This window comes from Bubalus bubalis, chromosome 7, assembly GCF_019923935.1.
Source record: "Bubalus bubalis isolate 160015118507 breed Murrah chromosome 7, NDDB_SH_1, whole genome shotgun sequence".
In the NCBI taxonomy this organism is placed as follows: Eukaryota; Metazoa; Chordata; class Mammalia; order Artiodactyla; family Bovidae; genus Bubalus; species Bubalus bubalis.
Genome location: NC_059163.1, coordinates 75,369,298 through 75,381,445, shown reverse-complemented (window position 1 = coordinate 75,381,445; position 12,148 = coordinate 75,369,298). Strand labels below are relative to the sequence as shown.

General features: G+C 38.5%; 1 protein-coding gene across 2 annotated transcripts in view; it reads right to left on the bottom strand.

Annotated features, from left to right (window-relative positions):
- ADGRA3 (adhesion G protein-coupled receptor A3) overlaps positions 1 to 12,148 on the bottom strand; it is a 132,727-nt gene that overhangs the window by 30,770 nt on the left and 89,809 nt on the right. For both annotated transcript variants that reach the window (XM_025290244.3, XM_044946040.2), the window contains exon 13: positions 155 to 368. In XM_025290244.3, the coding sequence (XP_025146029.1) occupies positions 155 to 368 (214 nt within the window). The remainder of the gene's footprint in view (positions 1 to 154; positions 369 to 12,148) is intronic.

Below are 12,148 nucleotides of genomic sequence, written 5' to 3'. Positions count from 1 at the left end.
ATGTCAACATACACGAATGGGCATCTGCAAATATCTTTTTTTCTCTAGTGACTCATTAAAATGAGAAGCAACAAAAAATAAGCATCTTTAGGAACAGGGAATGATCGAGTCGTGGTGTCCAGTGACTACAGGAAGACATATGCCACAGACAAACCTATTTTGGTGAGAATCACGGGGGTAACCACTGTACGCCGTTTTCCATCATCGGCCAAATTTGTTGAATTCCCGGTGGCCGGAAAAAGCTTTCCATTGCGGAATGCGATGAGCTGCAGCTTATAGAGAGAGTCATCACTTGGTCTGACTTCTCTCTTTTGCTTTGGTGAGAAAAGGGAAGGAGGAAGCTGAATAGAAGCCTCCACAATAGTGTTCTGAAAATATATTAAAAAAAAAAAAAAAGAAACAAAGAAGAGTTGACATCTTAGTAGGTTAAAACCAGAAACATTTCAGACAGTTATGAATACTGACTAGTTACATGCTGAACACAGGTTTTAAATATATGAGTGAGATTTAGTAGTTAAAACAATTTATTCATTAAGTGAAATGCCTAAAGATCATATAACAGCATAGAACAAAAGCAGCAGAAAATAAAGAGAAATGCAAACTCTATTTCAAAGCATTAAAGTAGTAAACAAGGGATTATTTCAAAGTGAATTTTCCCCTGATACTGTACACTGCTAAAGAAAACTGCATTAAACAGAACAAGATCTCAGTGATCACTCTGCCTATGAATTTTACAATGACAAAATATGGTGAATGAGCACAAAGGGAGCATATCGCAAATGTGAGTATAATTAATTTGGGCTTATGAAACTTTAAGGTGATTCATGATAGATTCCGACTGTCAAAGAACAGAAGAAATTACACAAAAACACAACAGAACTTTAGACTCAGAAACACATTAGGTTTACAAAAACACAGTCACAAAGAGGAACAAGTGAAAATGCTGGCCGGGCACTGGATGTTCTTCAGGTTTCTTTATTAGGGATTTTTAAAGTATAAATTATTCAGCATTTAATGAAAAATCTGTACACCAAGGAGGCAAATAATAATCTAAAAACTTCCCTATTTTAAGGACTCATCACAGAGCCTTTCTCTTGGCACCAACCTTTCTCTCCAACCCAATGCTCATGATGCCAACAGAATTTCCTCTTCAACAAATCTGTTGTTATTTCAGTTCAAGTAACACCTTGGCTCCCAAATGTTTAGAAAATACGGCCAAAAATTCTTAAGTATGCCATATAATTTGGCTAAAATCCTTGCCGCAAATTCATCTCCTAACACTCCCTACAGCACAACCTATGACTGGGCCATAGTGAGTTTATCACTTTTTTTTTTTGGTGGGAAGAGGGGGAGGTCACATTGATAGAAAAATACATATATATTTTTAATTTATTTATTTTAATTGGAGGCTAATTACTTTACAATATTGTAGTGGTTTTTGCCATACATTCACATGAATCAGCCATGGGTGTACACGTGTCCCCCATCCTGAACCTCCTCCCACCTCCCTCCCCATCCCATCCCTCAGGGTCGTCCCAGTGCACCAGCCCTGAGTGCCCTGTCTCATGCATGGAACCTGGACTGGCAATCTATTTCATATATGATAATACACACGAATCGAGTTTATCACTTTTTGACATCCCCTGCTTTTTCTTCTTTTCTTTTCTACTTATTTATTTTTGGCTGTGCTGGCTCTTCATTGCTACACAGGCTTTTCTCCAGTTGTGGCAAGTGGGGGCTACTCTTCAGTTGCAGAGCGTAGGCTTCTCACTGCAGTAGCTTCTCTTTGTTCTGGGGCACAGGCTCTATAGTGTTCAGGCTTCAGTAACTGTGGCACATGGGCTCAGTAGTAGCAGCTCCCGGGCTCTAGAGGACAGGCTCAATACTTAGTTGCTCCATGGCATGTGACATCTGCCTGCATCAGGGATCCAACCCATGTCTTCAGCATTGGCAGGCGCATTCTTTACCACTGAGCCACAAGGGAAGCCCCATCCCCTGATTCTTAAATGCCACTGCACACATGCCAGTATCTCTGGCTGAAATGCCCCATGATTCTTTTATCTGGTAAGCTCAAACTGGTCAGATCTGATTTTTAGTAAGTTAATTCTGCTGCTTCTGCAAAGGATGGATCAGGATGAGAAAGGTTGGCAGCCAAGAAGAGAGTGACTTTGCAAGGTTTTATTAATAGGGCTTTTGGGGGTGATTAATTACATCACTGCTCCAGGTACTGCTCCCTATTCTGGGCTCAGGCAGCATTCTGCACACAGCACAGCATAACTAAAGTCCTCAAGTATCACAGTGTAACCGACTGTCTACTCCTCTTAACTAGGGTGAGAGAACTTTCGAATGCAGATAATCTCATTTATTTGGGGACTGCCTATGTTAATAATAGTTCCTGGCACTAGCATTAATAAAACTGGCCCATTGTTTATGAAATTAATGAAAGTCTGTGTGGCCTTTTTTAAGGTTCTACTGAAGCAAACGACTGACTTCAGAATTAGTTCTTAACTACTGTGCTTAAAACAGTGTTGTAACACAGCAGATAACCATAAATATCTGCTGAAAGCATTTTTGAAGTTTAAATATCGATAGGTGAACATTACTTTTAAATTGCAGATAACAAGAAAATATTTAGTAGAAATATTACATCTAAGAAAACATATAATAAGGTTTCTACTATTCTCCCAAATATAACTTGATAGGCAAATAAAAATATTACCAATTCACTCACTAACATAGTACATTTCTATTAAGTATATAAATTTATCCTAAGTATATAAAGATGCATGCCAAAATGGAAAAACATCAATAGATCAATTTAATTAGAAGGTCAAAATCCTGATGAAATGTTACATGGTGGACATTTATTAAAACTTAAGTACTTAAAAGTCCATAAAATAATTCTATTATGAACACAAAATAACTTGAAAACAAACTGCAGCTCTCTGGGAAAGTATTCCTTATGATAAATCAAATTAATTTAATAAAGAAAGTCATACTTTACTTTCTAAAAGACAGCTGAAAAAGGAAATGACAATTACAATTTCTACAAGTCCGATTTTTTTTCTATACAAATTTAAACTGGCAAAACCAACCCAACAACAACAAATTTAAAAAACTCTGGAGTAAGGACAAATCCCTGAGAGATGAGAGCTACAAATTCAAGGCTGTTACATGCTTATAATTTATAAGATATCCTTCAAAGTCCAATAAAGAGTATTGCCAAATAATAATTATAGGTCCCTTGGGGTAGCCTAGGGGCGATGGAAAAGCAAACTTCACCTGTATCAAAATATTTTTATAGTAAATATGTTAACATTTGACTATTTAATCTCTTTAAAAGAAGTCCTGATCATTTATTACAGAAAGGTTGTAAATCTAATGAAAAAGTTCACCAAGAAGGACATCCCTGGCCGTCCAGTGGTTAAAACTCTGTGCTTCCAATGCAGGGGGTGAAGGTTTGATCCCTGGATGAGGAACTATGATTCCACATGCTACGTGGCATGTCCAAAACTAACGGACATATTTGATACATTTATTGTGACTATACATTTGCCACTTAGCCTGAAGACAAAAACACAAAGGCAATAATTTCATTTAACCATTTATTCATTTTAAAATGTATGGATTACAGCAATGGAAACTGACATAAAACATATGAATTATAGCTACTAAATCAGAAAAGTTTCTTTCCAAAACCTTTGGGAAGCCTTCTTACACTGTTGGTGGGAATATAAGTTGATGAAGTCACTATGGAAAACAGTATGGAGGATCCTTAAAGAATTAAAAAATAGAGCTGCCATATGATCCAGCAATCCTACTCCTGGGCATATATCCCACAAAACAAAATTCAAAAAGATACCTGCACGCCTATGTTTATAGCACACTATTCCCAATAGTCAAGATGTGAAAACAACCTGAATGTCCACTGAGATGAATAAATAAAGAAGATGTGGTATATACATACAAATGAGACAGTATTCAGTCACAAAAAAATAAAATAATGCTATTTGCAGCAACAAGGAAGGAACTAGAGATTATGACACTAAGTGAAGTAAGTCAGAAAGACAAATATCATATATATCACTTACATATGAAATCTAAAATATGACACAAATGAACTTACCTATGAAACAGCACACACACAAACAAAGCACACACACACACACACAAAGAGAACTGACTTAAGGCTGCCAAAAGGGACTAGGGGAAGGATGGACTGCTAATCTTCGTGTTAGCAGATGCAAACCTTTATATATACACTAGGTAAACAAGGTCTTACTGTATAGCACAAGGAATTACATTTAATATCCTGTGATAATCATAATGGAAAAGAATATGAAAATGAATATAAATATATATATATGTATTGATATAACTGAATGACTGCTGTACAGCAGAAATTACCACAAATTACAAATCCACTATCCTTCAATTAAAAAAAAACAACTCTTTTGGAAAGACATGTTTTTGGAGTCTATTATAATATCTATTGAAGATTATATGCCACCCCTGAGGAGGGGGAACATGGGATCTGCAACAAGAAACCACAATTTGGGTCCCAGCATCACCAGAAAGCCGTGGCTAGACACTGCAAGATTTTGTCTACCCTCTGAGTTGCATTTGTTACATATACCTAATGACCTTCCTAACAAATAGTTGTGAGGACCAAATGGGATCATAACCATGACAAGCATGAAAGGCAATGGAACTGTGGGTGGTGTTTTTATTATTATTTCAGGCATAGCTTGTTATATTGCACTTCACAGATACTGCATTTTGGGGGTGGGAGGAGTTGTTTGCTTTGATTTTAACAAATGCAATGTTTGTGGCAATCCTACACTGTCAGATGGTTAGCAATTTTTAGCAAAAAGAAAAAAAAAAAGTATTTTTTTATTTAAAGTATGTACATTATTTTTTCCTCTTCATGGATCATGACCTTGTCAAGGCAAAGGGGCTTGCATTATTCAACGAAGCTATGAGCCACGTCGTGCAGGGTCACCCAAGATGGACAAGTGATACTGAGAGTTCTGACAAAACGTGGTCCACTGGAGGAGGAAATGGAAAACCATTCCAAGATTCTTGCCACGAGAACCCCATGAATAATATGAAAAGGCAAAAAGATGACATCAGAAGATGAACCCCCAAAGTTGGAAAGTGTCCAATATGTTACTGGGCAAGACTGGTGGGCAAGTACTAATAGCTCCAGAAAGAATGAGGAGCCTGGGCCAAAGCAGAAACGATGCTCAGCTGTGGATGCATCTGGTGGTGAAAGTAAACTCCAATGTCATCAAGAATAACATTGCACAAGAACTTGGAATGTTAGGTTCATTGTTGTTGTTCAGTCACTATGTTGTGTCCAACTCTTGAGACCTCATGAATTGTACCATGCCAGGCTTCCCAAGTTAACTGGACATGGTCAAGCAGGAGATGCAAAGAGTGAATATCAACATCTTAGGAATCAGTGAGCTACAATGGACGAGAATGGGTGAATCTTAATTCAGATGACCTACCTACCACTGTGGGCAAGAATCCCTTAGAAGAAATGTAGCAGCCACCATAGTCTACAAGAGTCTGAAATGCAGCAGCAATCTCAAAACAACAAAATGATCTTCACTTATTTCCAGGCAAACCATTCAACATCACAGTAATCCAAGTCTATGCCCCAACCACTAAGGCCAAAGAAGCTAAAGTTGACCAGTTCCATGAAAACCTACAAAACCTACAACTAACATTCAAAAAAAAAAATGTCTTTTTCACCACAAGGGACTGGAATGCAAAAGTAGAAGTCAAGAGACACCTGAGGTAACAGGCAAGTTTGATCTTGGAGTACAAAATGAAGCAGGGCAAAGGCTAACAGAGTTTTGTCAAGAGAGAACACTGGTCATAGCAAACATCCTCTTCCAACAACACAATGGCGGCTTTATATATGGACATCACCAAATGGTCAATACCAAAACCAGATTGATTATATTCTTTGCAGCTGAAAATGGAAAAGCTCTATAAAGTCAGCAAAAACACAACCTGAAACTGACTGTGGCTCAGATCATCAGCTCCTTATTACACAATTAAACTGAAGAAAGTAGGAAAAACCACTAGGCCTTCCAGGTATGACCTAAATCAAATACTTTGTGATTATACAGTGGAGGTGATGACTCGATTCCAGGGATTAGATCTGGAAGACAGAGTGCCTGAAGAACTATGGACAGAGGTTCCTAACACTGTACAGGAACATGGCCATAGCAGAGAACATAGCCATCCCAAAGGAAAAGAAACTCAAGAAGGCAAAAGGGGTTGGGAGGAGGATTTGCAAATAGCTGAGGAAAGAAGAGAAGTGAAAGGCAAGGGAAAAAGGGAAAGATATATCCAACTGAATGCAGAGTTCCAGAGAAGAGCAGGGAGAGATAAGAAGGCCTTGTTAAATGAACAATGCAAGTAAACAGAGGAAAACAACAGAATGGGAAAGACTAGAGGTCTCTCCAAAAAAACTGGAGTATCAAGGGAACATTTCATACAAGGATGGGCACAATAAAGGAAGGAAACAATAAGGACTTAATAAAAGTAGAAGAGATTAAGAACAGGTGGCAAAAATACACAGAAGTACTGTCCAAAAAAGGTCTTAATGACCTAGATAGACATGATGGCGTCGTTATTCACCTATAGGCAGACATCCTGGAGTGTGAAGTCAAGTGGGCCTTAGGAAGCATTACTATAAATAAAGCTAGTGGAGGTGATAGAATTCCAACTGAGCTATTTCAAATCCTAAAAGATGATGCTGTGGAAATGCTACACTCAATATGCCAGCAAATTTGGAAAACTCAGCAGTGGCCACAGGACTGGAAAAAGTCAGTTTTCATTTAAATCCCAAAGAAGGACAATGCCAAAGACTTCAAACTACCGTACAATTGCACTCATTTCACATGCTAGTAAGGTTGTGCTCAAAATCCTTCAAGCTAGGTTTCAGCAGTATATGAACTGAGAACTTCCAGATATACAAGCTGGATTTAGAAAAGGAAAAGGAACCAGAGATCAAATTGCCAACATCTGCTGGATCATAGAATAACCAAAGGAATTCTAGAAAAACATCTACTTCTGCTTCACTGAATACATGAAAGCCTTGATTATGTGAATCTCAACAAACTATGGAAAATTCTTAAAGTGATTAGAATATCAAACCACCTTACCTGTCTCCTGAGAAACCTGTATGCAGGTCAAGAAGCAACAGTGAGAACCTTACATGGAACAATGAACTGGTTCAAACTTGGGAAAGGAGAATGTCAAGGCTGTATACTGTCACCCTACTTATTTAATTTTTTTGCAGAGTACATCATCCAAAATTGGCAGGCTGGATGAATCACAAGCTGGAATCAAGATTGCTGGGAGAAATATCAACAACCTCGGATATGCAGATGCTACCACTCTAATGGCAGAAAATGAAGAGGAATCAAAGAGTTTCTTAATGAGAGAGAAAGAGGAGAGTGAAAAAGCTGGCTTAAAACTCAACATTCAAAAAACTAAGAACATGGCTTCTGGTCTCATCACTTCATAGCAAACAGAAGAGGAGAAAGTGGAAGCAGTGACCGATTTTATTTTCTTTGGTTCCAAAATCACTGTGGATGGTGACTGCAGTCATGAAATTAAGACGCTTGCTCCTTGGAAGGAAAGCTATGACAAACCTAGACAGCGTATTAAAAAAAAAGCAGAGACATCACTTTACCAAGAAAGGTCTGTATAGTCAAAGCTATAGTTTTTTCAGCAGTCATGTATGGATGTGAGAGTTGGACCACAGAGAAGGCTGGGCACCAAAGAATTGATGCTTTTGAACTATGGTTTTGGAGAAGACTCCTGAGAGTCCCTTGCCCTGCAAGGAGCTCAAACCAGTCAATCCTAAATAAAATCAACCCTGAATATTCATTGGAAGGGCTGATGCTGAAGCTCCAATACTTTGGCCACCTGATGCAATGAGCCGACTCAGTGGAAAAGTCCCTGATGTTGGGAAGGACTGAAGACAAAAGAAGGGGGCGACAGAAGATGTTAGATAGATCTAACAGGTTAGATAGCATCACTGACTTAAGGGATAAGAATATGAGCAAACTCCAGGAGACAGGGAAGGACAGAGGACCCTGACATGCTGTAGTCCATGGTGTTGCAGAGATAGACAGGACTAAGCAACTGAAGAACAACACTATTTTTTAGGCATAATCAATCACACATTTAATAGACCACAGTATAGTGTAAATGTAACTTTTATATGCACTGGGAAACCACAAACTCATGTAACTCACTTTATTACAATATTTGTTTTACTGCAATTATCTGGAATCAAACCCACAATATTTCAAAGATCTGCTTGTACTGTTTGTAGGGTGGCAGGTGTTATCTGAAGGCTGGGGAGAGAAAATGCCTTAAAGTAACTGACTTACCAACAATCATCTACAACCTCACATTCTGACTTTCACAGTTCAGAATTAGTTTTAAATAATCAAAACTGACAAACTATAAACACACATGAAATTAATGTCATCACTGAGCTCTTATCATGAATTTATTTGCATGCATTTTTGCTTATTTAGAATGACACTACGAAGAACATGGCTAAGTATCTTAAGGGACGTTAACTCAAATATTTCCATTAGATTTTATCATTCCTTGTGAAATAATCTGGACTCCAAAAACTATGTAATTGAGAAATTAAAATTTTTTGAAATCCTAATTTTGTTTAAGTCTCTAGAATTTTAACAATAAAATTAGAATGAGTCAAAGAGCTAGCTGACTGAAACAGTAATTTGTTCATGTTTTCTTGACTATCTATTCACTGGATTTTAAACAGATAGGTGTTCAGATACATCCTAATTATTTTCTTATGTATAATTAGTTATTAACTGCATTCTACCTTTTGATTATCTCACTGCTGAAGATTAACAAGGATTATGCTTGCCTTTAGAATTTTTTTAACTGACTTCACTAATTAAGTTTGGCCGTTAATTTTTATTCAATGATGTTTATTAGATGTTTCATTCCTCTACTCATGGCACTGTGCAGAATCTGGAGATAAACAATGAAATAAGCCATGGTCCCTGACCTCAAATATTCAAAATTTAGCAAGGGAGAGACAACAACAATAATAAAACAATACAAGCTTAACGTTTATTAAGTGCTAGTCCTGTACCAGGCACTGTTGTGTGTGTCTACATATCTGCCTCATTAAACCCTCTCAATAACCCTTTGAGTTTAACACCACTTCATGATTCCTATGTAAGAGAAAGGAACTGACATTCAGAGAAGTTAAGGTACTTGCCCAAGTTTGCACAGCTTTTAAGTGGGGAAGCAGAACATGAACACATTTTAGTAGCCATATCTTCTAGCCTCTTACTATAACTCAACTCACCAGCATATCAGCTTCTATTTATTCCAGACAATGAACACAGCACTACGAACTAATGGCCACAATGAATTCTGTCTGAGAAAAAAAAGGAAGCTGCCATCTGAGCTGGTTCTTAGAAGAGAGTAACAGGGATTTCCCTGAGCGGGGGGGTGACTGAGGGCATGAAAAGGGGCACACATGAAGGAAGGAAGCATGAAGATGTACACGACTGCCTTGGAAATGAAAACTTCATTTGGGCTAAAGCCCTCGATGGAACAACAGAAACGTGGGATACATAAAGAAAACCTGATTTCCAAATTCCTGCCAAGAAAATTTTAAAGAACCAATTCCTTCTGGCTACATTAACGACTGAATTCAAAACACCAACAGTTACTAAAAGCTCTTAATATTTAACAAAAAATAGGCAATATTTTGTGATGCTAACAAATCTGACTTATGGTACCAACAGTGGAAGGAAGCATTTGGTAAAGAAAAAATTTAGATCAGGTGCTGAAAGAGTCATACCACAGGTAATTCAATCTCCAAATGGTTGAACGACTGAGGGCCAGCACTGGAGTTCATCAATGACGTAAAGAGCAGCTCTGACCTCAAGAACCCTCAGTCCAGTGCAGGAATAAGAAGCCCATCGGGCCCCTGTGTGTAACATGCGATGACAGAGAGATGACCAGAGCGCTATGGGCAAAGTGAGGAAGAGAAATGAAGATGAGGATGGGAGAGGCAAGGACTGACCAGATGGAATTAGTTAGGATTCTCGAAGGTTACATCTTTCTGCTGGGTGTTATCACAGAACCAAGCAGCTGGGGAAGAGAGGGGAGTAGAGGAGCAGGGATTCTAGTAGAAGAATTAGCATGAGCCTGGCCTAAGTAAAATTGGTCAGTGGTTGGAAGAGACAACAAAGGAAGTTTTCTTTTACTAGACAAGGGCAGATAAATGCCAAATTATTGAGTTAACTGACAGCCAGCCTCCTTAAAGGACATGAAGAATTTATCATGGGATCTGCAAAGGTCATCTCCATGTTGGACAGATCCAGGGATAATATTCACAATCAAAGAGTGTGAAGAGAGGGGAAGGTCCTATAGGTCCTTGGCTCTGCAGGTCCTTCAGTTGCTAAAGGGTTGACAGACTGGAGAGTGTCCAGAATGTCAGCTGTGGAGGGACTCAGGGGATGGGGGTTGGGGGGGGGGGGGGTGTGTAGCTGGCGGTGCAGGGGCACGGCACAGCTATTCACTAAAGGGTAAGGAAGCACTTCAATATTTTACTAACTGCCATGGTTGGATTGGTATGCATCGGCTGAATACTGCCCTAGGCAGACCAACCTGTATGAAAAGCATGGATATTTTTTTAATCAATTTATTTTAATTGGAAGATAATTACTTTATAATATTTTGATGGATTTTGTCATATATACATCAAAATGAATTGGCCATAGGTATACATGTCTCGCCCCATATCCTGAAACCCCCTCCCACCTCCATCCCCACCCAATCCCTCCAGGTTGGCACCCAGCAGTTCTGGGTGCCCTGCTTCAGAAAAGCATAGTGTTTTAAGAAGAACCTGGAGACACAGAGACTAAACAGAAGCACACAATGGTATGGGCAATACAGAATGAAAGTCCAAACTGGGCTGTGATGGAATAAACAGAGTAAAGACAGGACAATAGGGATTCAAAAAATATGTAGACAACAACTCCAGTTAGGCTCCTACAGCTAAGGACTGCCTTCTTATGGGTTTAACTTTATAGGCTAGCGTGTTCTCCCATCCAAGGGCAATACAATCAATTATGACATCTTCAAGATGTCTAGTTAGTCCATTGATGGCATTTAAAAAAAAAAAAAGCACAAGCAAAGAGAGTAAAAACTGCCATAATACAAAGTCTAAAATGTAAAAGTTTTCCATTAAAACGCTAAGGCATTTTGCATTGTCAATGCAAAAATTTTTAACTGACTTTTGTATCACGAAGGATATGGTCCTTTTTCACTAGGTGTAAGCATGTCCATCTATGAAGCATGAATAATAGTGTGATGCATCCTTGGTTTCTGGCCACAAGATGATCTTAAAATGATGGAACAGTATGAAATTGACAAATTTAAGAGTGTTCATTTAAAGCTTTCTACTTCAGCAGGTAGAAACCCTCCTTACCCAGAGGGGTAGGTTGTGAAATTGATGAAATGTTGAGTTTCATCATTTTTAATCCCTTCCTACCAACTGTGATCATCTAAGATAGAAGGGTTCATCAATTTTAAGTGTTCCTCAATGACACACACCCCTCTCTTGCGGGCCTGTGTGTGATGCTGTTTCGATGCCTTTTGCAGTATGTTTTTACCAATACTACACTCTAAGCAAAGGAGCAGACATTAAGGAGTTGCATTGCTAGGTGCAAACACTCTCCAAGAGCCAAGAGTAATAAATATATCTTGCTAATTTTCCTCTAAATATATGGCATCAAGTAAATACATTATCATTAGACATTCAGATATAGTTGAGATAGCGGTCTTGGGCAGTGGGAGAAGTTAAGATTATTTCTAAATTAGGCAAACTGGCTCTCCTTATGGAGGTCACAAGTGTAAAGCGTGACTCCAAACCCACTCCAGTATTCTTGTCTGGAGAATCCCATGGACAGAGGAGCCTGGTAGGTTCCCAATCCATGGGATTGCAAAAGTTGGACATGACTTAGCGACTAACCCACCATCAGACTAAACCACCAAAGTATGACAAAATATATTAATTCTTCATTTATCCATTCACTCATTCATTCGATATTCA